General features: G+C 37.7%; 1 protein-coding gene across 1 annotated transcript in view; it reads right to left on the reverse strand.

Moving 5' to 3' along the window:
- LOC128653786 (ABC-type organic anion transporter ABCA8) overlaps positions 1-22,873 on the reverse strand; it is a 405,751-nt gene that overhangs the window by 270,613 nt on the left and 112,265 nt on the right. Inside the window, exons 15-17 of the mRNA XM_053707294.1 lie at positions 10,923-11,061; positions 10,619-10,709; positions 3,903-4,042 (exon numbers count right to left, since the gene is read on the reverse strand). Coding sequence (XP_053563269.1) covers positions 3,903-4,042; positions 10,619-10,709; positions 10,923-11,061 — 370 coding nt within the window. The remainder of the gene's footprint in view (positions 1-3,902; positions 4,043-10,618; positions 10,710-10,922; positions 11,062-22,873) is intronic.

Here is a 22,873-nt window from a genome sequence, read left to right on the forward strand (position 1 = left end):
CTGTGGTTTGAAGTGTAATATGTTTACAATTGTTTGCACTGTTATTTATTAAGTTATTAAAAGTTTTACTAAGTTATTTATTAATAAAAGGGCTGCGGCCAATTTTGCACCAACGCCAAGTCTGCTGTCTGTTATTTATGAGGGATTTATGTTGAGGGTTGGTATTAATGTGTGTTGGTTAAGGGCCGGAGATTTGACGACATAAAAGGTCAAGATTCCAAACCAAATTTTTTTTCTTTCCTGATTCAGTCAGAAAATGCAATTTTTTATTTTTTTTTATCTTTATCTTTATTATTCGGCAGAGTAAATTACAACATTTTTGTTTACACCATGCAAGGTCCATATCCAATGTCAGTATACAATTAAATTCACCCCAAACCCAACTGTATTAACATTACTACTTAACTTATCCATATCAGAATTAACAGTTACTAACATGATAATTATATTGACAAAGTCTGACCCAAGCCCTGGGATCGGTACTTATCGTCTATGGACTAATTAACTCATTTACTCTACTTATTTTACCTATATTACCCACAGTTTATGATCGCTTTATCTCACCTGGACCAGTTTTGGAGACAAGTCATATTTGTCACTTGCTCCTTAGTATCGCTCCCCCCCTCCCTCCCCCCCCCCCCCGCCAAGGGAGAGGGAAGAAGAAAAAAAAGGGAAGGGAGCCCCCCGATAGAGTCTACCAAACCCCCAATAGTACAAGTTCCGAATTTCTAAATGGGAAGATCAGATAATCTATTTCCACTGCCGAAAAAATCTTAATAAACAGAGACCATTTTGCAAAAAACTTTCTGATGTCCCCTTCATCGTTCATATTGGTGTCTAACTGTTCTAATATACATTGTTTTTTTAGACAGTTTTTGATCTCCATAATCGTTGGGATTGCAGTCGATTTCCATTTTTTAAGAATCAAATATCTGGCTGCAACCACTGTCATGTTGATTAATTTATATTGAGGGTGTAATTTTTCCTTGTCTTTTCTCAGAAAGACACTATAGCTCAGGGTTATTTCAAACGGAGGGATCATTACTATATTTTTTAACCAGTATTCTACTTTTTTCCAGAATTGACCCACTTTAGGGCAGCTCCATATCATATGAACCAGGTCCGCTGCTGTTTTTGAACATTTTGGACAATTATTACATTTATTGTTCCCACATTTCAGGCCTTTCTCTGGGGTAAAATACGCCTTATATAGCAGTTTAACTTGTGATTCCCTCCAGGTTGAGGATAATGTAGTCTGGGCTATTCTTGTAATAGAGCCCTGTACCAGCTGGACATCAACATTGCTCTCTGGTATTAAGTTGTTCCATTCAGCCGAGAGTTTTTCAAGATTTGATGTACCCTTAAGGGAAACTAGCATATAATAGCATGGTGAGATGGAGGACTGGCCATTTTTTACTATTTCTAACCACCCCTCCAATCTCCCCCACGTCCATCCTCCATTTACCTCCCTCCTGAGCTCTGTTACAAAGTGTCTGGCCTGCAAGTAGGCAAAGAATTCTCTGTTGTAGATATCAAATTCCTGCCTGAGTGATTCATAAGTTTTAACCGCTTGATTCTCTCTGTCTATAAACTGAATAGCCCTATCCAATCCTACCGTATGCCATCTTTGAAATGTTGCTGAATCTAAGCCAGCCGGGAATTTCGGGTTGCCCCGAAATGGAACAAACTTAGATGCATTAAAATCCGAAATGGAACAAACTTAGATGCATTAAAATCTAACAATAGGAGCTTGCCCAATTTCCACCAACTTTGTATAGGGTTGTAGATTGTTTTAAATGATTTCAGCTCTTGCGGTATTGATTTGGATTTGCAGTGTATTAAGGCTACTGGTAGGAATGGGTAACAAGTATTAATCTCTAAATCGTTGTTTGTTATATAGTCTTTGGAAAAAATCCAATCTGCCACAATGCGTGCTAAATAAGCCATATTATACAGACGTACATCCGGCAGTGCAAAACCCCCTTGGTTTCTTGGTAGTTGTAATTTAAAGAAAGCAATTCTTGGTTTTTTGTTCTGCCATATGTATCTTCTCAATACCGCATTCAGCTGCCGAATGTCTTTCCCTTTGAGAATTATTGGAACATTTTGGAGGATATATAGCAGTTTTGGCAGTAATACCATTTTAAACAGAGCTATCCTACCAGATATGGACAGGGGAAGACTTTGCCAGTTTGTTAAACTCTGTTTAATATCCTGAAGTATTGGGGGAATGTTTAATTCATAGAGCTTGTCTATATTAGATGGAATTAGGACACCTAGATATTTAAAGGCCTCTGACACTATTTTAAAGGGTATGTTTGATGGTGATTCTTTATTTTTTCTCAGCCATAGCATTTCTGATTTTGAAGTATTGACTTTATAGCCTGAAAAAGAACCAAATTGTTTAATAATCAGTATTAACTTTGGCAGGTTGTCTTTGATATTTGCTATGTAGAGAAGGATGTCATCTGCATATAATGCAATTTTGAGCTCCTTATTTCGTATTTTTATGCCTTCTAATTGATGTCTCACCATCATAGCTAAGGGCTCTATTGAAATGTCGAAAAGCAGGGGGGGGAGAGGACACCCCTGCCGAGTTCCCCTCTCCAGTATAATCTCTGGGGTAAGGGAACCATTCAGAGAATGCAATTTTAAGCAACTTTCTAATTTACTCCTATTATCAATTAATTCTTCATTCTCTTGCTATCTTTATTTAAAAAGCAGGAATGTGATGCATAGGAGCCGACCCATTTTTGGTTGAGAACCTGGATTATGCTTGCTTATTGGTTGGTAAATGAAAGCCTCCAATAAGCAAGTGCTATCCATGGTGCTGAACCTAAAATGGTCCGGCTGCTAAGATTTACATTCCTGCATTTGAAGTAAAGATAGCAAGAGAACAAAGAAAAATTGATAATAAGAGTAAATTAGAAAGTTGCTTGAAATTGCATGCTCTGTCTGAATCATGAAAGAAAAAATAAAATTGGGTTCAGTGTCCCTTTAAGTATTGGCATGTTTGAGAAATTGCCGGAAATGTAAAATCAAATAAGTTTGTATATGTTATTTATAAAATTATAATGTTCAGGTAAAAACACTTGGGGCTAGATTACAAGTGTCGTGGTATTTGTTTGTTTGTGTTAGCGGAAACCCTGCTAACAATAAGCTTTTTGCACTTGTCGGGTTCCGTTCATATTACAAGTTGCAATAAAACTTATTTTTCACTAGCGGTAACCTGAATAGGTAACATCTAAACCCCCCTAACCTAACACCCCCTAACTTAACCCAAATTAAAATACCCGTAAATTTGCAAAAAAAAATCTAAAACTATTAAAAAAAAACAACTTGTAAAATTAAATAAAAACCTAATCTTACCTTTAAATAAAAAAACTAACATACATAAAAACCTAACATTACACAAAAAAATCCTAACATTAAAAAAAAATAAAAAAAGCCTAAGAATACTGAAAGTAAAAAATTACAAAAAAATAAAAAAATAATCCTATTCTATTACCCCCGCAATTAAAACACCCCAAAATAAAAAATAAAAACTATTCTAAAACTAAACTACCAATTGCCATTAAAAGGGCCTTTTGTAGGGCATTTGCCCTAAAAGCAATCAGCTCTTTTTCCAAAAAAACCCCACTAACCCCTCTAAAATTAAAATCACTGCAAGCCCCCAAAATAAAAAATTCTAACTAAAAAAAACCTAATTTACCAATTAGCCTGAAAAGGACATTTGGATTGGCATTGCGCATAATGGTGCCAGCAATATACACAAGGCGCTGCGGCATGGATGTGGTTTTTCAATAATTTATTACTATTAAAAAAAAAAAAACACGTTTTATGCTTTTAGGTCACAAGTTTTCTTGCTCTCCTGTATGCAGTGTTAGTAATGCTTCATGTACCTGGAAATGCCTCCATGAATTCAAAGGGTAATGTGTATGTGAGCTCCTCTTCATTCTCTGCTGTAAGCTTAGCGGTGGATATGTGCTGCTTTATGAGAGATGTAATGTTCTCACTGTCACAGGAAGGAGACACCATCATCCTGAAAATACAGAAAGATACACAGCAGATCAGCTGAGACTGAGAAGGCAGACAATTTATTCATAGTTTCACAATCATGGAAACTATATAAATATTTCTGATAAAAAGCTTATATATGTTCCATGAGGTTATATAGTCCTCTCCTTATAAATAATGATTGACAACTATGATTTATTAATTTACTCATGCACATATTTATAGCGACATTAAAATAAATATTTAATTCCCCAAAAAGGCCAGAATACAAGTGGTGCGCTATTGTTAGGGGAGATTGTGATAAGCAATATCGTGAATGTGCTAACTTGCATGCGTATTATAAGTTGAAAATAAACGCATTTGATCGAGTGCAAATTAAATTTACACTCGTTGGGTTAGCTTGAATGTCTTGCGTAAATGCTAAGCATTAAAAAATATGTGTACCAAACACAACATAAAAATACTAAAATAAACTTACACGCATATATACAGTTTTACAGTTTGCTAAAATTATTTATATAAATGTTCTCAAACTCAGCCATAAAAAGGTTCGCATATGATGGGGCCACATTCGACCCCATTGCAGTGCCAGTCAATTATAAATAATACGTTTTCTCAAAACGAAAGAATTTCATTTTAAGGCAACATTCCAGAAGCTCCATTATGAACCCAATTGGGGGTCCCACATATGGGTATTTCTGTAGATGTCTCTTAATGGATTCAATGCATTCTTCATGCGGGATTACCGTATACAGACTTGTAATGTCCAATGTTACAAGCAGATCTTCATCACTCACTTGTCCTGTACTCTTTAATAGTCTAATAACATCCCCTGAGTCCTTTAGGTAACTCGACATGTGTTGTACCATGGGCTGTAGTACACTATCCACATATACTGCCAGTGGTTGAAGTAGTGAGTCTGTTGCAGCCACTATTGGTCGTCCCGGTGGTTCACTAAGTTTCTTATGGATCTTGGGAAGTGTTTAAAAAACAGGAACCTTTGGGTAATCTTTCATGAGAAATTCCAGCGTCTCTTTATCAATCCATCCCATAGCAAATGCCTCTTTTACTATGCCATCAATCCGTTCCTTAAACTGAGTGTTAGGGTTACTGGGTAGCGCCCTATAGGTGTCCTTTACACTGAGCTGTTGTAATATTTCCTTCTGATAATATTCAGAATCCAGAATAACCACTGTACCACCCTTATCAGCCCTTATTAAAACGATGGATTCGTCTTTAATTAAACCCTTTAGTGCCTCCCTCTCACACCTTGTCAGTTTAAATCTGACACGTTGTTGAGTATGTACCGAGTCTTTAAAGTCTTTTTCAAGTTTACTGATAAAGGTCTTAATGGTGCTGTTCTGGCTATTAATGTCAAATGTGCTCTTTCTTTTGAATTGACCATAGTCCCCACTATAGGGTCCAAAATATTCTTGTAGCTTGAGTGTCCTTTGGAATCGCAATACATCTATATGTAGGTCAAATTCATCAGTGAGGTCCGTTGGTACATATGAAAAGCCTTTTAGCAACAATTAATCCACAGTGTGTATATATATATACATCTATACCTGTATATATTAATATAGAAATATAGGAATAGATATTAGACACGTGTGTTTCGTTTCGGACAACTAAACCTATTAACCACTAAACCGCCGTCCCGAAACATTGCCGACATGAACTAAGCCTATTAACCCCTAAACTGCATCCCTCCTACATCGCCACCATGTACTAAACTTATTAAACCCTAAACTGCCGTTCTGCAACATCGCCGACACAAACTAAACCTATTAACCCTTAAACCGCACCCCCCACATTGCCGACATGAACTAAACCTATTAACCCCTAAACTGCACCCCCCCCCACATTGATGACACAAACTAAACCTATTAACCCCTAAACCCCCCCCCCCCCCCACATTGCCAACACCAACTAAGCCTATTAAACCCTAAACCGCCTTTCCAAAACACCGCCAATACTAACTAAACCTATTCACCCCTAAACCGCTGGCCCCCAGATCGCAACAACCTAAATTAAACTATATTAACCCCTAAACCTAACACCCCTAACCCTAAGCCTAAACCTAAACCTAACACCCCCTTACTTTAACATAATTAAAATAGCTAAATTAAATAAAAATTATTCCTTTTCTAATACCCTTTAAAAAAAATCCACCCCAAAATAAAAAAGCCTAATCTAAAATAAACTACCAAGGGCCCTTAAAGGGGCCTTTTGGGGGGCCCTTAAAAGTGCCTTTTTTAGGGCATTACCCTAAAAAATCAGCTCTTTTTGTGAAACAAAAATATAAAATATCCACTAATATTACAAACCCCCACCCCCCAACCCACAAAATACAAAAAAAACTATCTAAAAAACCTAAGCTACCCATTGCCCTGAAAAGGGCATTTGGATGAGTATTGCCCTTAAAAGGGCATTTAGCACTTTTACTGCCAAAACCCTAATCTAAAAATAAAGCCCACCCAAAAAAACCTTAAACAAAATCTAACACTAACCCCAAGATGATCCACTTAGTTTTTGAAGTCCCGCTTGAACTATCTTCATCCCAGCAGAGAAGTCTTCATCCAGGCGGCCTCTTCAATCTTCATCCAGGCGGCATCTTCTATCTTGATCCTGGTAGCATGGAGCAGGTCCATCCTGAAGACATCTGGCGCGGAGCATCCTCTTCATACGGTCTCTGCCGTACACTGAATCTTCAATGCAAGGTACGCGATCCAAAATGGCGTCTCTTGCATTCCTATTTGCTGAAAATTTTGAATCAGCCAATAGGAATTAGAGTTGCTAAAATCCTATTGGCTGTTCAAATCAGCCAATAGGATTTAAGCAGTTCTAATTCTATGGGATGATGAATCAGCCAATAGAATGAGAGCTGCTTCAATCTTCAATGCGTACCTTGCATTGCAGATTGAGTGTACGGCGGCAACTGTATGAAGAGAATGCTCCGTGCCGGATGTCCTCAGAATGGACCCGCTCCACACCACTGGGATTAAGATAGAAGATGCTGCCTGGATGAAGATTGAAGAGGCCGCCCGGATGAAGACTTCTCGCCGCCTGGATGAGGACTTCTCCGCTGGGATGAAGATCTTTCAAGCGGGACTTCAAAACTGTAAGTGGATCGTCTTGGGGTTAGTGTTAGGTTTTTTTAGTTAATAACTATTCTAACTAGCTAAAATAAATACAAAGTTACCTGTAAAATAAATATAAACCCTAAAATAGCTACAATGTAATTATTAATTACATTGTAGCAATCTTAGGGTTTATTTTACAGGTAAGTATTTAGTTTTAAATAGGAATAATTTATTTATTGATAGTGTAATGTTAGGTGTAATTGTAACGTAGGTTAGTTTTTATTTTACAGGTAATTTTCTCTTTATTTTAACTAGGTGGGTATTAAATAGTTATTAACTATTTAATAGCTATTGTACCTAGTTAAAATACATTGAAAGTTGCCTGTAAAATAAAAATAAATCCTAAAATAGCTATTAACTATTTAATAGCTATTGTACCTAGTTAAAATACATTGAAAGTTGCCTGTAAAATAAAAATAAATCCTAAAATAGCTACAATATAATTATTATTTATATTGTAGCTATATTAGGGTTTATTTTAAAGGTAAGTATTTAGTTTTAAATAGGATTAATTTAGTTAACAGGAGTAATATTTATTTAGATTTATTTAATTAATATTTAAGTTAGGGGGGTGTTAGGGTTAGACTTAGGTTTAGGGGTTAATAATTTTATTATAGTGGCGGCGGTGTAGGGGGGGCAGGATAGGGGTTAACAGGTATTATGTAGGTGGCGGCGGAATCTGGGAGCGGCGGTTTAGGGGTTAACATAGTTATTATAGTGGCGGCGGGGTCCGGGAGCGGAGGTTTAGGAGTTAATCAGTTTATTATAGTGGCGGTGGGCTCCGGGAGCGGCGGTTTAGGGGGTAGGAATAGGAATCAATGGGATGTCGGGCAGCAGCGAACATGAACTTTCGCTATGGTCAGACTCCCAGGTACGCTGGGCCAGAAAAGTGTTAGGTACCTGCTAGTTTTTTGATAACTAGCAAAAGTAGTCAGATTGTGCCGAACTTGTGTGCGGAACATCTGGAGTGACGTAAGAATCGATCTGTGTCGGACTGAGTCCAGCGGATCGAAGCTTACGTCACTAAATTCTACTTTTGCCGGTCTCTAGCCTTTGATAACTAAGACGAATCAGCCTCGCCACAAATAAGCTGCAGAATTCCAGCGTATTTGAGGTTGACGGCTTGATAACTAGGGGTCATGGTGTTCTCTGCAAATGCAAAACCCAACAAATGCTTTCCCTAAAGCTGATCTTAAATTTATAGGGCTTCTGCAGACAGCAGAGTTAAAGGGACACTGTACCCAATTTTTTTCTTTTGTAATTCAGAAAGAGCATGCAATTTTAAGCAACTTTCTAATTTACTCCTATTATCAATTTTTCTTCGTTCTCTTGCTATCATTATTTGAAAAAGAAGGCATCTAAGCTTTTTTTTGGTTTCAAAACTCTGGACAGCACTTTTTTATTGGTGGATGAATTTATCCACCAATCAGCAAGGACAACCCAGGTTGTTCACCAAAAATGGGCCGGCATCTAAAATTACATTATTGCACTTCAAATAAAGATACCAAGAGAATGAAGAAAATTTGATAATAGGAGTAAATTAGAAAGTTGCTTAAAATGTCATGCTCAATCTGAATCACGAAAGAAAAATTTTGGGTACAGTGTCCCTTTAAATAAATTAACTGAGTGGAGACAGGCAGATGAGTGACACACAGGTGAGACAATTAAGAACTAGAACTAGATCAAAGGGATAGATGCAAATTAAACTAAATTGGGTGGGGATTAGTTAATTAATTAATTAGGCTAATTTAAATTAAGACATTAGGAATGAAAATGCTGGGGACAGGCATAGAAGGAGGTTTACATGGCTAGAACACGTTTTAAAGCAGTGTTAAAAAAGATCCAGGAAATATTTAATATTGTGAAAATGTTTTTGCAACAGAATATGTTCTATTTATTTGTAAATAAATATTTCTTTATATATGTGATGATTTTTGAAAATATATAACTATTTATAGCGATATATGTATATATATATATATGTCTAGGTATCTCAAGATCTATATGCGAATATTCAATTGAAAATCCCTCTGAGATATTGTTTAATGTGCTTAAAGGGACATTAAACACTTTGAGATGGTAATATAAAATGATAAATTGTATATAATAAAACAACTCTGCAATATACTTTCATTATTTATTTTGTCCTCTTTGCCTGTAATTCCATTCTGAAATTGTGAGCTTTTCAGTTCCTGTTAGAAATGGAAGTGCAGAACACTGTTAAATCCAGCACAACCATTGGCTGCACACTCTAGTGACCTATTTATAACGGTCCCTAATTGGCCACAGCAGAGAAGGTAACACAAGTTACAACATGGCAGCTCCCAGTGTTTTATAGACACTAAAACTTTACACTTATTTTGTCACTTTTTAAACAACTAATAAAACTTTAAAAAATACATCTACATGTTAGTCATGGACTAATCTTTTATTTGAATGCATCATTCTATCTAGCATGTATTTAGTGTTTAACGTCCCTTTAAGATTGTAATGTCAAATCTTTTCATTGTTAAACATATCTCTATACATTTAAGTCCATGTGTCTCTATGTATGTGTATGTGTGTCAATGTAAAATTTCTGTGTCAGCTTTTTTTTCTAACACCCGAGATCTTGTATCTTTGAGCCCTTATAACTTTTGTGTGCAATATTTATTTTTTTTAACAATTTTTATTAGAAGGGGGCATATTTATCAAGTTCCGTGTGGAGCTTGATGTTGCTTGTTTCCAGCTAACCTTCAGGCTCGCCGGAAACAGAAGTTATGAAGCAGCGGTCTAAAGATCGCTGCTCCATAACTTGTCCACTTGTTCTGAGGTGGCGGTCAGAAATCAACCCGATCTAATATGATCGAGTTGATTGACACCCTCTGCTAGTGGCAGATTGGCCGCAAATCTGCAGGGGGCAGCATTGCACCATCAGTTCACCAGATATATATAGAAATGTATATCTATGAATAAATAAAACATATTCTGCTATTTGAAGAACATTGAAATGTGAAATATTCAAGTATGTGATCGGGTTTGCGTACGAGTAGGGTGTTTTTCACATTTTTTTCCTTTGACTTCTATGGTGGAATATGTGAACACGTTCACAATATTCTAACTTCGGCTTTCTGTGTGCATCGGTTTAGCGCAGAAGCAAAAACGTTTTACTTTTAACTTTTAATACGAATGGTACCCAATGCTTACTTTTTTAGCTTACTAGTGGAGTTAGTGGGGGTGCATTAAATATCTCTCCACTTATAATCTGGCCCTTACCCTGCAACATTCTAAATAGTGAATGTTTGATCAACCCAGCATCTCATTTATAATCTACCACTAATTGGTTCCAACAAAGAATAAGAACAAAGAAATATTTAAATACTTTAAGATTGCTTTAAAGACTGGCTTTACGTTTACAGAGTTTTTTAAACTTATCTGGATTTTAATCATTACTGGAAGAGCAAAGGAGCTCTGACCTTAAGTGATATCCTATGCCCCATTTTCTTTTCAGAAACATGGACGTTCCAACACATTTTAATCTCCCATTCGAGATTACTGCTTTTCGATCTGAAGATTAAACAAACAAAAAAATGTTTTATGAATTATTACTATGCCAACTGAATCCAAATCTCATATCAAAAAGTTCTGTAAGAGACCTAAATGCTTGCCTTACAAAGACAAGATGTAGAGTTATTCTGAAGTAAATTGTTCCTCATACTCTCATATTTTTATAATATAATCTTTTTTTTCCCTTAATGCTTAATATATTTAGGGCCTCACCAGCAAGTATATCAGCCTCATCCATGAACTGGGTACTAAAGAGTGTTACACCATCTGTCTTACGATTTTTTAATAAAGTCCATATATGATGACGAGAACATGGGTCCATGCCAGCAGTAGGTTCATCAAGGAGGAGAATCTGTAATGTGGGAGAAGGATGATAATGTAATTCTATTTTAATAGTTTTTTTTCTTCAGTAGTAAAAATAAAAACTAGACAAAGCTTCAGCTGAAATACTTAAAGGGACACTGAACCCAAATTATTTCTTTTGTGATTCAGATAGAGCATGACATTTTAAGCAACTTTCTAATTTACTCCTATTATCAATTTTTCTTCATTCTCTTGGAATCTTTAATTGAAATGCAAGAATGTAAGTTTAGATGCCGGCCCATTTTTGGTGAACAACCTAGGTTGTCCTTGTTGATTGGTGGCTAAATTCATCCACCAATCAATAACTGCTGTCCAGAGTTCTCAACCAAGAAAAAAAGCGTAGATGCCTTCTTTTTTATATAAAGATAGCAAGAGAATGAAGAAACATTGATAATAGGAGTAAATTAGAAAGTTGCTTAAAATTGCATGCTCTGTCTGAATCACGAAATAATTTTTTTGGGTTCAGTGTCCCTTTAATATAAATGAGAAGACAATTATAGCAACCACTATAGACTAAAAGAAAATGTAGCAGTTTTTTTGATTGGTAGTTTATTTACTTTAGCTGAAGTAAGAGGCACTGTCCAAGAAGCTAACGAGAAAAAAGTATAACAAAGTATTAAATATTTCACTGGATGAAGCTTAGGCTATATTTAATAACTTGAAAGATGAATTCAGAAAGCCTTCACTGGTGAGACCTATGAGCTTCTACATTGTCTTGCACATTAGATTATCTCTCATGTCACTTAACTTGCTACTTCTTTTGAATATGTTTCCCATCAGAACAGCTTTCAGAGTTTGGTCATTGGTAGCCAAAAATATAATTTATGCTTAACTGATAAATGTATTTCTTTTGCGGAAGGAATCCACAATCCATTACTCCTGGGAATTATACTCCTGACCTCTAGGAGGAGGCAAAAATCCCAAAACTTCAAGAGCCCTTAAAACCACTCCCACCTTACTGGAAACTAGTCTGACATATAGTCAAGCCAAAAAAAGAAGAAGGTCAGATAAGAAATAAGAGCAAAAAAGGAGCAGGGGAAAAAGAGGTGCATACTTGAACCAGAAAAAAAAACATTTAAAACATAGAAAATAATGGGTGGGGTTTTATGGACTCTCACCACCACGAAAAAAAAAATTAATCAGGTAAGCATAAATTATATTTTTTTCATGCAGGTGGTAAGAGTCCACAATCGATTACTATTGCAAAGCTAACATCCAAGCTGTAGATTCCACAAGTAATCTGAGTAGGACCAAACTTATTATACTATTATACTCATTATACTTATTATACTATTCCAATTAAATTGGATGATTACGTATACAATATTAATGCCCATAAACAACTGCCTGAAGCACTTTCCTACCAAAAGCTGCTTCAGAAAAAGCAACAACATTAAAATGGTAAAATTTAGATAAAATATGTAAGGAAGACCAAGTAGCTGCCTTGCAAATTTGATCAACAGAGGCCACATTCTTAAAGGCCAAAGAAATAGCAACTGATCTAGTAGAATGGGCAGTAATCCTTTTAGGAGGAGACTGGCCCAACGTCAAGTAAGCATTAAGAAATAAAAGCTTCAACCAAAAGGGTAAAGAAAACAACCCTTTATAGAACCAGAAAAATGAACAAACAAGGTCAAAGTTTGTTTAACCCACAGAAAGAGCTTCAAAGCTCTGACCAAATCCGAATTCTGGAGAAGACTATCCTTAGAATTATTAGGATAAGGACAGAAAGAGGAAACTACAATCTCATGATATTATCAAAAGAAACCACAATAGGCAAAGAATCAAAACTTAGTTCTCAAAACTGCCTTATCTTAATGAAATAAGATAAGGTGGCTCATAACAAAGAGCAGACAATTAAGAATCTCTTCTAGCAGAAGAAACATCCAAAAGAAACAAGATCTTCCATGACAAAAGCTGAGAATTCAAATTATACAAAACTCTCTAAACCAAATTAAAATTCCATGGAGGAGAAATTGGTTTAATCCCAGGCTTAATCCTAGATAAAGTCTAGAAAAAAATCTGAATATCTGGAAATTTATCAATCTTCTTGTGATACGAGACAGAAAGAGATCAGGCCCTTTAAAGAACTAGCGGATAAACCCTTATTCAAACATACCTGAAGAATTCTAAAAGATTGCTAACTAAACCCTTGTTCCACATGCCATAAAGATAAAAGCCTTCCAAACCTTGTGATACATTTTTCTTGTCACAGGCCTGAACCAACATTTTAATGACAGAATCCCGAAACCCACTCTGCCTTAAAACTATGTGTTCAATCCCAAAGCCATTAAGTTTAGAGATTTTAGATCCTGATGAAAAAATTAACCTTGAGACAGAAGGTCATGATGCAGAGGAAGAGGCCATGGAGCGTAACTGGACATCTGCACCAGATCCGCAAACCAAGTCCAGTGAGGCCAAGCTGGAGCAAAAAGGATTACTGATGAGACCTCATGCTTGATCCTGGCTATGCCCCTTGGTAATAGAACAAAATAAATAAAAATGTTTGCCAGACAAAACAACCAAGGAGCTACTAGAGCATCAACAAACTCTGTCTGCGTATCTCCAGACCTTGCAAGTATGTGGGGAGCTTGTTTTTCAAACGAGAAGCCATCAGAAAACCACAAAGTTCTAAAATCTGACTGATGACTTCTAGATGAATAGACCATTCTCCTGGATGAAGGGATTGATGACTTAGAAAGTCTGCTTCCCAATTGTTCACCTCTGGAATATGTACTGCAGAAATTATATAGGATTTGCTCTCTACCCAAGTCAGAATTTGGGAAACCTCCCTCCTTGCCACTGCTGTGACATTGTTTGACTGGAGAGGCATATACGTCTCTTCTTTTAGGAGAGGCTACAACTGAAGGTCCCTGAAAATTGCACAGAGTTCTAGAATATGTATGTGCAACTTCACCTCCCAAAATAACCAAACTTCCTGTGCTCTCTGGAACCCTAGACCGCACCCAAACCTGAAAGACTGGCGAGATCATGGTCCAATTTGGATGGACAAAGTATGCTCCCAGAACAATGGAGCAATCATTTATCCACCAGGAAAAGGATTGACTTGCTTTGGTATCCAAAATAATATTTTGAGCCAGCTGAGTGTAATCCCTGCACCACTGACAAAGCATACAAAGCTAAAGAGGCCTTATGTGAAACCGAGCAAAAAAAATAGCATCTGAGGCTGCTGTCATCAGACTTAAAAAGTGAAACACAAAACAGAGGTGCACCTCATGTGTAGATCAACCAAACACTTATGTGGTGTATGAAGAAGCAAAAGCCAAAAGGGTACTCACATTTGGCAATAGCACACCAATGTGCTGGTAGTAGCAGGCTGATATCTTTGTGTGTATCAGCTCACCCTCTCTCCTGGTATATATAGTGCCAGCTGGATCCCAGACGGAATGCAAGGCTCACATCAATACGGCACTCCAATGGGAAGACAAAATGTGCTAGCTCTTTGCTTACATTTTAAAAAGGGTTTATTTAAAAACACATTTTAAAACAGAAAAAGTTAGTGGAATAGGAGTGTCCAAGTTTTTCTGTTTTTATATGTGTTGTTTTTAAATAAACACTTTTTTAAATGTATGCATAGTGCTAGCACCTTTTATCTTCCATTGGAGTGTCTCATTGGTGTGCTATTGCCAAATGTGAGTACCCCTTTGGCTTTCGCATCTTCATACACCACATTAGTGTTTGGTTGATCTACACATGAGGCACCCCTCTGTTTTGTGTTTCAGTTTTTAGTTTTGCCAAGGATCATCTGAGAGGAGGAGAGTAGCCATTATCACCCTATGCTACTGTGAAGGTTCCCATACATTGTGAATAGTGCATAGTACTGACCCTATTTTTGGGACAATCATCACAAAATCAGTTATTGTGTTTTTTTCTATATTAATTTCATTATTTTTCTGTGCGCCCCCTACTTTGGTTGTTTTTTGTTTCATCAGACCTAAAACTTTCATACAAAAAACTACAGAAGGAGAAGGGACTTACTGAAAATTTACACAAGCTGAGAAAAACTTCACCCTTCTCTGTTCTGTCAAAGAAAGCGTCAGGGAGACTGATTCAATTATTACACCAAGAAAAGTAATCCTGGACTGAGGGGGACAGAGAACTTTGTTTACTTTCCAAACCATGTGCTTGAAGAAACAACAAAAGTCTGTTGGTATGAGATACTGCTAAAATGTAAAGATGGAGCCTGTACCACAATATCATCCAGGTAAGCAACAACCAAAACACAGTGGACTCTTACCACCAATAACAGAGTCCCCAGAACCTTCGTAAAGATTCTTGGAGTGATAGCCAGACCAAACAGAAAAGCAACTAACTGAAAATGCTTGTCAAGGAAAGCAAACCTTAGATATTGATGATCCCTGTAAATAAGGATATAGATAAGCATCATTCAGATCTATAGAGGCTATGAGCTTTCCTCATTGAACAAGAGGAAGAAAAGTAAGAATAGTTTCCAACTTGAAAGATGGAACTCTGAGAAACTTGTTTAAAGATTTAAAATCCAGAACAGGTCTGTAAGTTCCTTCTTTCATGGGAACAATAAAGAGGTTGGAATAAAATCACTGAACTTGTTCCAATTCTGGTACTAGAACTATTACACCCATAGATTTCAGATCTGAAATTGACTGAAGAAAGCTTTTGCTTTCACAGGATTCTTTGGAACATGAGACAGAAGAAACCTTCTCTGGGAGGCCTTAACCTGAAAAGTATTCTGTATCCTTGGGAAATTATGTTCAGAACCCATAAATCTTTAACAGAATAAAAACCAATCCAATTAAGGTTTGGCTTCCAGGAAAAACTGGAAGAACCCTGTATCTGCAATGAAGAGGAGGACTTCTGGTGCTTAGATTGACAAAAGCAATGAAAATGGTTAGAAGCCTTAGATTTACCCTTAGATTTACCCTTAGACTTCTTACCCTGAGGGAGAAATAATGTCACCCAGACCAGACTAAAACAACACCTTCCCTTTAAACGAGACAGAAGTCTTGATTTAGACACCATGACAGTGGACCATAATTTCAACCATAAGACCCTCTTAGTCAGAATTGCTAGTGCCATATAACTCTTTACCAGCAGACTCCTCCAAGAACTGGTCAGATAAACCCTCACACCAAGGGGTAGAGGCTGCAACAACCGAAGCAGTACTAATTGCTAGCCTAATAAGAAAACTTGCTTGCAAAAAAGGCTTTCTATGAAAAGTAAATCAGATAAATCAGAAGAATCAGGGCCTGAAACATTTAGCTTAACAGACTTGGACTTACTCAAACCAGATAAGCTAGGAGAGGGGTTATCAGTAATCATGGCCACTTCTCAGTGTACAAAGCTTAAAATACTGGAGCAAGGGGGGGGGGGGGGGCATGTCCCAACAGCCTATATGCTTAGATGCTAAAACATGGAGCTCCTGCCAAAACACAGCTAATTCATCGATTGGAAGCGATCTGTTACCCAATCCAGGGATAAAACTTATAGAATAGATCTCTGCATACTATCCTCAACAATTTGATACCTGGAGGAAGGTATTTATGACTGTGGGACTTAGTATCAGACTACTAAAACAACAGGTAGAGGTCTTACATACTCACGAACGCATGTGGCAACCTTTCTTTATGCCTAGCTATCTCCTCATCCAGGCTGATTCCTAACTGAGCAGAGTGGCTTTCAATTCCTAAGAATATCACCATATGGGAAGAAAAGTCTGTGTAGCTGAGAGACTAGCCATACCTCCGATACAAAAGCCAAGAGGATGCAAGCTCATTCGGAACTACAGGGGAGTGATCCATAATGGAGGCAGAAATTAAAGCCCTCCTAGACCAACTTGCCGTAAGCTGGACAGCCATCACACCTCGTTCGTAGCCCAACTGAGATTGGAGAGGAACGGCATAGAGGAGGGAGACACGGTTCAATGTATAGACCTCAGCATCAACACAAACAACCTACAGGAGCAGACCATAGCGGATAGCAAAGGGGGACATTGTAGCTATCTGGAGGAGACCGATCACCTCCTAAGCCTAACTGGAATGACTGGAATGGTACTACCTGGCCCATATTGTCAGACACCTTGCTTGATACATATCTACACTACAGCACCTTACCCGCCAGTATAGTGATGCCATCGGACCCCCTGGAGATGCGGATGGTCGAGAGGGGATACTGGTTCACTTCTAACAGGAGTTGTTCCAAAAGACTGGAAAATTGCCAATGTAGTCCCTCTTCATAAAAAGGGTAGTAGGGAAGATTCTGCTAACTATAGGCCAGTCAGTTTGACCTCAATTGCAGGGAAATTAATGGAAACTCTTTTAAAGGAAAGACTTGTATCTTTCCTTCCGACAAACAACTTAGAAGACAAAGGACAGCATGGTTTCACTGCTGGAAGATCATGCCTGACTAATCTAATTGATTTCTTTGACCATGTAACTAAAATAATAGACCAAGGAGGAGCCGTAGATGTTGCATATCTAGACTTTAGCAAAGCATTTGACACCGTCCCACACATCAAACTTATTCACAAAATGTATTGCCTTGGAATAGATGCTAAGATTGTTAAGTGGGTAGAATGCTGGCTTAAAGATAGACGACAGAGGGTTTCAATTAACGGAGTACATTCAAATGAGGCATCAGTTACTAGTGGTGTTCCCCAAGGGTCAGTTCTTGGGCCTGTTTTGTTTAACATGTTCATAAGTGATATTGGAAGTGGGCTTAAGGGGAAGGTTTGCTTGTTTGCTGATGATACAAACATTTGTAATAGGGTAGATGTTCCAGGAGGAGTTGATCAAATGAACTGTGATATTAATAAACTAGAGGACTGGTCAAATAAATGGGATCTGAAATGTAATATTACCAAGAGCAAAATTATGTATATAGGATCCAAAAACCCAAAGGCCAATTATAGTCTCAATGGTACATTACTGACTGTAATTAAAGAAGAAAGGGATTTGGGAATGATTATTTCAGATGATTTAAAATTTGGTACACAATGCCGCAGTGCAGCCAACAAGGCCAGTCAAATGCTTGGTTGCATTGGAAGAGGTTTTAGTAGCAGAAATAGAAAGGTTCTTATGCCACTTTACAGATCATTAGTTAGACCAAATATGGAATACTGTGTACAGTTCTGGAGACCATGGGGGGTAGTTATCAACGTGTCCACTTTACCTGCCTTCGCCGGTCCAATACGCCCGCCTAAGCTCGCCTACCATCGCCGCTGCGGACCTTCAAAATTTCGCCTAAGTTATCAAAAAAGCTGTCAAAAAGCCCTGCACCAAGTACGGGGCGATGAGCAGCAGACTGTGAGAGTTATCACTCATCCGATCTCGCTGCTCTTCGGCTTTTTGACAGCTTTATTGCTAGCCTGTCACTAAGCACCCACACTAACTACACTGTTCTACCCCCTATACCGGCGCCCCCGGAGCCCCCCGCAACTCAATAAAGTTATTAACCCCTAAACCGCCGCTCCTAGACCCCGCCACAACTCTTATAAATGTATTAACCCCTGATCGGGACAGCCAATAGAATGCGAGCTCAATCTGATTGGCTGATTGGATCAGCCAATCGGATTGAACTTCAATCTGATTGGCTGATTCAATCAGCCAATCAGATTTTTCCTACCTTAAATCTGATTGGCTGATAGAATCCTATCAGCCAATTGGAATTGAAGGGACGCCATCTTGGATGACGTCCCTTAAAGGAACCTTCATTCACTTGGATGCTCCGCGTCGGCGGGATGAAGATGGATCCGGAAGAAAGAAGATTGAAGATGCCGCTTGGAAGATGACACCGCCCGGATGGAAGACTTCTTCAGCGCCGCCTGGATGATGACTTCATCGGATGGAAGACTTCTTCAGCGCCCCTTGGATGATCACTTCTGCCGCTCTGGATCTCCTCTTCAGTTCCATCGGTGGTCGGCTGGCTGAAGACAACTCAAGGTAGGATGATCTTCAGGGGGTAGTGTTAGGTTTATTTAAGGGGTTTTTGGGTTAGATTAGGGGTATGTGGGTGGTGGTTTTTAATGTTGGGGGGGTTGTATTTTTCTTTTACAGGCAAAAGAGCAGAATTCTTTGGGGCATGCCCCGCAAAAGGCCCTTTTAAGGGCTGGTAAGGTAAAAGAGCTTTGAACTTTTTAAATTTAGAATAGGGTAGGGCATTTTTTTATTTTGGGGGGCTTTGTTATTTTATTAGGGGGCTTAGATTAGGTGTAAGTATCTTAAAATTGTTGTAATATTGTTTAAATGTTTGTAACTTATTTTTTTTATTTTTTGTAACTTAGCTTTTTTATTTTTTGTACTTTAGTTAGTTTATTTAATTGTATTTAAATGTATTTATTTGTAGGTAATTTATTTAATTAATTTAATGATAGTGTAATGTTAGGTTTAATTGTAACTTAGGTTAGGATTTATTTTACAGGTAATTTTGTATTTCTTTTAGCTAGGTAGTTATTAAATAGTTAATAACTATTTAATAACTATTCTAACTAGCTAAAATAAATACAAAGTTACCTGTAAAATAAATATAAATCCTAAAATAGCTACAATGTAATTATTAATTATATTGTAGCTATCTTAGGGTTTATTTTACAGGTAAGTATTTAGTTTTAAATAGGAATAATTTATTAAAGTATAGTGTAGTGTTAGGTGTAATTGTAACTCAGGTTAGTTTTTATTTTACAGGTTAATTTCTCTTTATTTTAGCTAGGTAGCTATTAAATAGTTAATAACTATTTAATAGCTATTGTACCTAGTTAAAATAAATTGCCCATAAAATAAAAATAAATCCTAAGATAGCGACAATATAATTATTATTTATATTGTAGCTATATTAGGGTTTATTTTAAAGGTAAGTATTTAGTTTTCAATAGGATTAATTTAGTTAATAAGAGAAATATTGTTAGGGGGGTGTTAGTGTTAGTGTTAGACTTAGGTTTAGGGGTTAATAATTTTATTACAGTGGCGACGGTGTAGGGGGGCAGGATAGGGTTAATAAATTTATTATAGGTGGCGACGGTGTAGGGGGGGCAGATTAGGGGTTAATAAGTTTAATATAGGTTGCGGCGGGGTCCGGGAGCGGCGGTTTAGGGGTTAAACTATTTATTTCGTTGTGGCGAGGTCCGGGATCGGCAGGATAGGGGTTAATAACTTTATTATAGAGGGCGGCGGTATAGGGGGGGCAGGATAGGGGTTAATAGGTATAATGTAGGTGGCGGTGGGCTCCAGGAGCGACGGTTTAGGGGTTAACATATTTATTATAGTGACGGTGGGCACCGGGAGCGGCGGTTTACGGGTTAAATACTTTATTTAGTTGCGGCGGTGTAGGGGGGACAGATTAGGGGTGTTTAGACTTGGGGTACATGTTAGGGTGTTAGGTGTAGACAGCTCCCATAGAAATCAATGGGATGTCTGGCAGCAGCGAACATGAACTTTCACTACGGTCAGACTCCCATTGATTCCTATGGGATCCGCCGCCTCCAGGGCGGCGGTTTGAAAACCAGGTACGCTGGGCCGGAAAAGTGCTGAGCGTATCTGCTAGTTTTTTGATAACTAGCAAAAGTAGTCAGATTGTGCCGAACTTGTGTACGAAACATCTGGAGTGACGTAAGAATCGTTCTGTGTCAGACTGAGTCCGGCGGATCGAAGCTTACGTTACTAAATTCTACTTTTGCCGGTATCTAGGGCTTGATAACTTAGGCAAATCAGCCTCGCCACAAATACGCTGCGGAATTCCAGCGTATTTGAGGTTGACGGATTGATAACTAGGCCCCCATATCTTCAGAAAGATATAAATAAACTAGAAGCTGTCCAAAGGAGGTCTACTAAAATGGTACGTGGTCTAAAATATAAAACGTACAAAGAAAGACTCTATGATCTAAATATGTATAGTTTAGAGGATAGAAGGGAAAGAGGTGACATGATAGAAACCTTAAAATATATGAAGGGACTTAATAAAATAGAAGCTGAAAGTATTTTTCACAAAAAAATAAATGCCAAAACAAGGGGTCACAATCTAAAGTTAGAGGGTAGTAGATTCAGGAGAAATTTGAGGAAGCATTTTTTTACAGAAAGGGTGGTGGATTCATGGAATAAACTTCCATTTGAGGTGGTAAACACAAAGACTGTAAAGGAATTTAAAAATGCCTGGGACATGCATAAGGCTATCCTAAGGAAAAGTAACATGTAATATGGGTAGACTTGATGGGCCTTTTTGGTTCTTATCTACCGTCAAATTCTATGTTTCTATGTTTCTATGGTTGGCCATTGACCTAAGGGCTGAAAATTTGCTGTTGAGAGCTATGGATGTCGGGCGACTGAGCTGGTTATCAGTGTCTCACTGTGCCTCTGCAACAACAGCAACAACAGTGTTCCATCGGCACTTGAAGAGCATGAAATACTGGAATGTGTGTCTTCCTCCCTACTGATTTAGGCCTGCTGGGATTGGATAGAAAATTGGACTGCAGAGGTTTGAAGTTAAGGAAACTTCTCTCCCAGTCTCCTGGACTCTGATTCCTATGAAACTGCTTGTAATATTGGTTTGATAATAGTTCTGTTAATGTATTAGTCCCTAATGTTATCTCCAGAACTTTTAATGTAAATAATTCCTCCTAGCACTTACCATGCTATACACTAAGGGGGTGATTGAATGAGGAGCTTTGAGGTCTTTGTTCTTTTCCCTATAAGCCGACTATATATAGATGTCTACCCCATAGTTTAGATATCTATGCCTCATTACATATCTCTCTATTAGCTTTATCCTTCACCCAACTGGGTATTAGATGTTTTCTTGCTGGGACCTGGACTCATGCTTTCTGCAAGGGCTGCACTTAATGAATGAATAGCCTCTATGTACCTGGTTTAATATGTGATTCTATGCATACAGACCCGTTCTTTTAATGTGTCATTATTAGTAGCTTCTCTATACCAGTGCAATTAAGTTGACCCATTAGTATTGTTTTATATGTTCTCCAAGTTTACCTTACGTCTTCCTTCTTTAACGCTTTGTGGATACAGGGAGGGATGAGATATATTAAATATACCAACTCACAAACACCATGCTTTGATTCAAATGGCTTAGACTGAGACACCATTGGCTACACTCCCACCTGTATCATATCCATCACCCAGACATGTGATATACTCACTAACGCCCAATATCTCAGGACCTTCATGTGTCACACTATGCCAGTTTATAAGCCTAGTAAATATTACATAACCTACATTGTCTCCTAACAGCTATATTGAAAATATATCTTACGTGTCTGACTACCTAACTGACATGACTCCGCCAAATACTAAACAGCTTTTTATCACTTTGAGCATGACTCTACGTTTTTAGCTTTAATATATTTATGATTCAGACCTGAGATATCTTCTCTATCAACCCTACCAGGGTAATTTAGTAACCACCAGTAGTCTCAGATATAGTACACAATGTCCATACCCTATCTGATCACATATATGGGAAAGCCCTTAGTGGAGTCAGACAAAAAAAAACTTTGATAGCCATAGTTGGTTGTTGGTCACGTGAGCCCGTAATCTCCTGAAGCTTATACACTCTAACCATAGTAAGGTATCAGTACTTGTACTTGCATATTTTTCAAGCAAGGGGATCTCTAACATTACTAATTTACTAACCTCCTCTTCCATAGTACCTATAAACCCTAAACCCAATTAGCTTCATCTAGCCCAAATAGTCATATTCACCTTCATGTTGGTTTTGGAGCTGTCATTTAGTATACTTATCTACTCATTAATATATCATCCAGGGCTGTTTGTTGCTGTGAGAATGTGTTGCTGTTAGTG

Source organism: Bombina bombina, chromosome 1, assembly GCF_027579735.1.
Source record: "Bombina bombina isolate aBomBom1 chromosome 1, aBomBom1.pri, whole genome shotgun sequence".
NCBI lineage: Eukaryota > Metazoa > Chordata > Amphibia > Anura > Bombinatoridae > Bombina > Bombina bombina.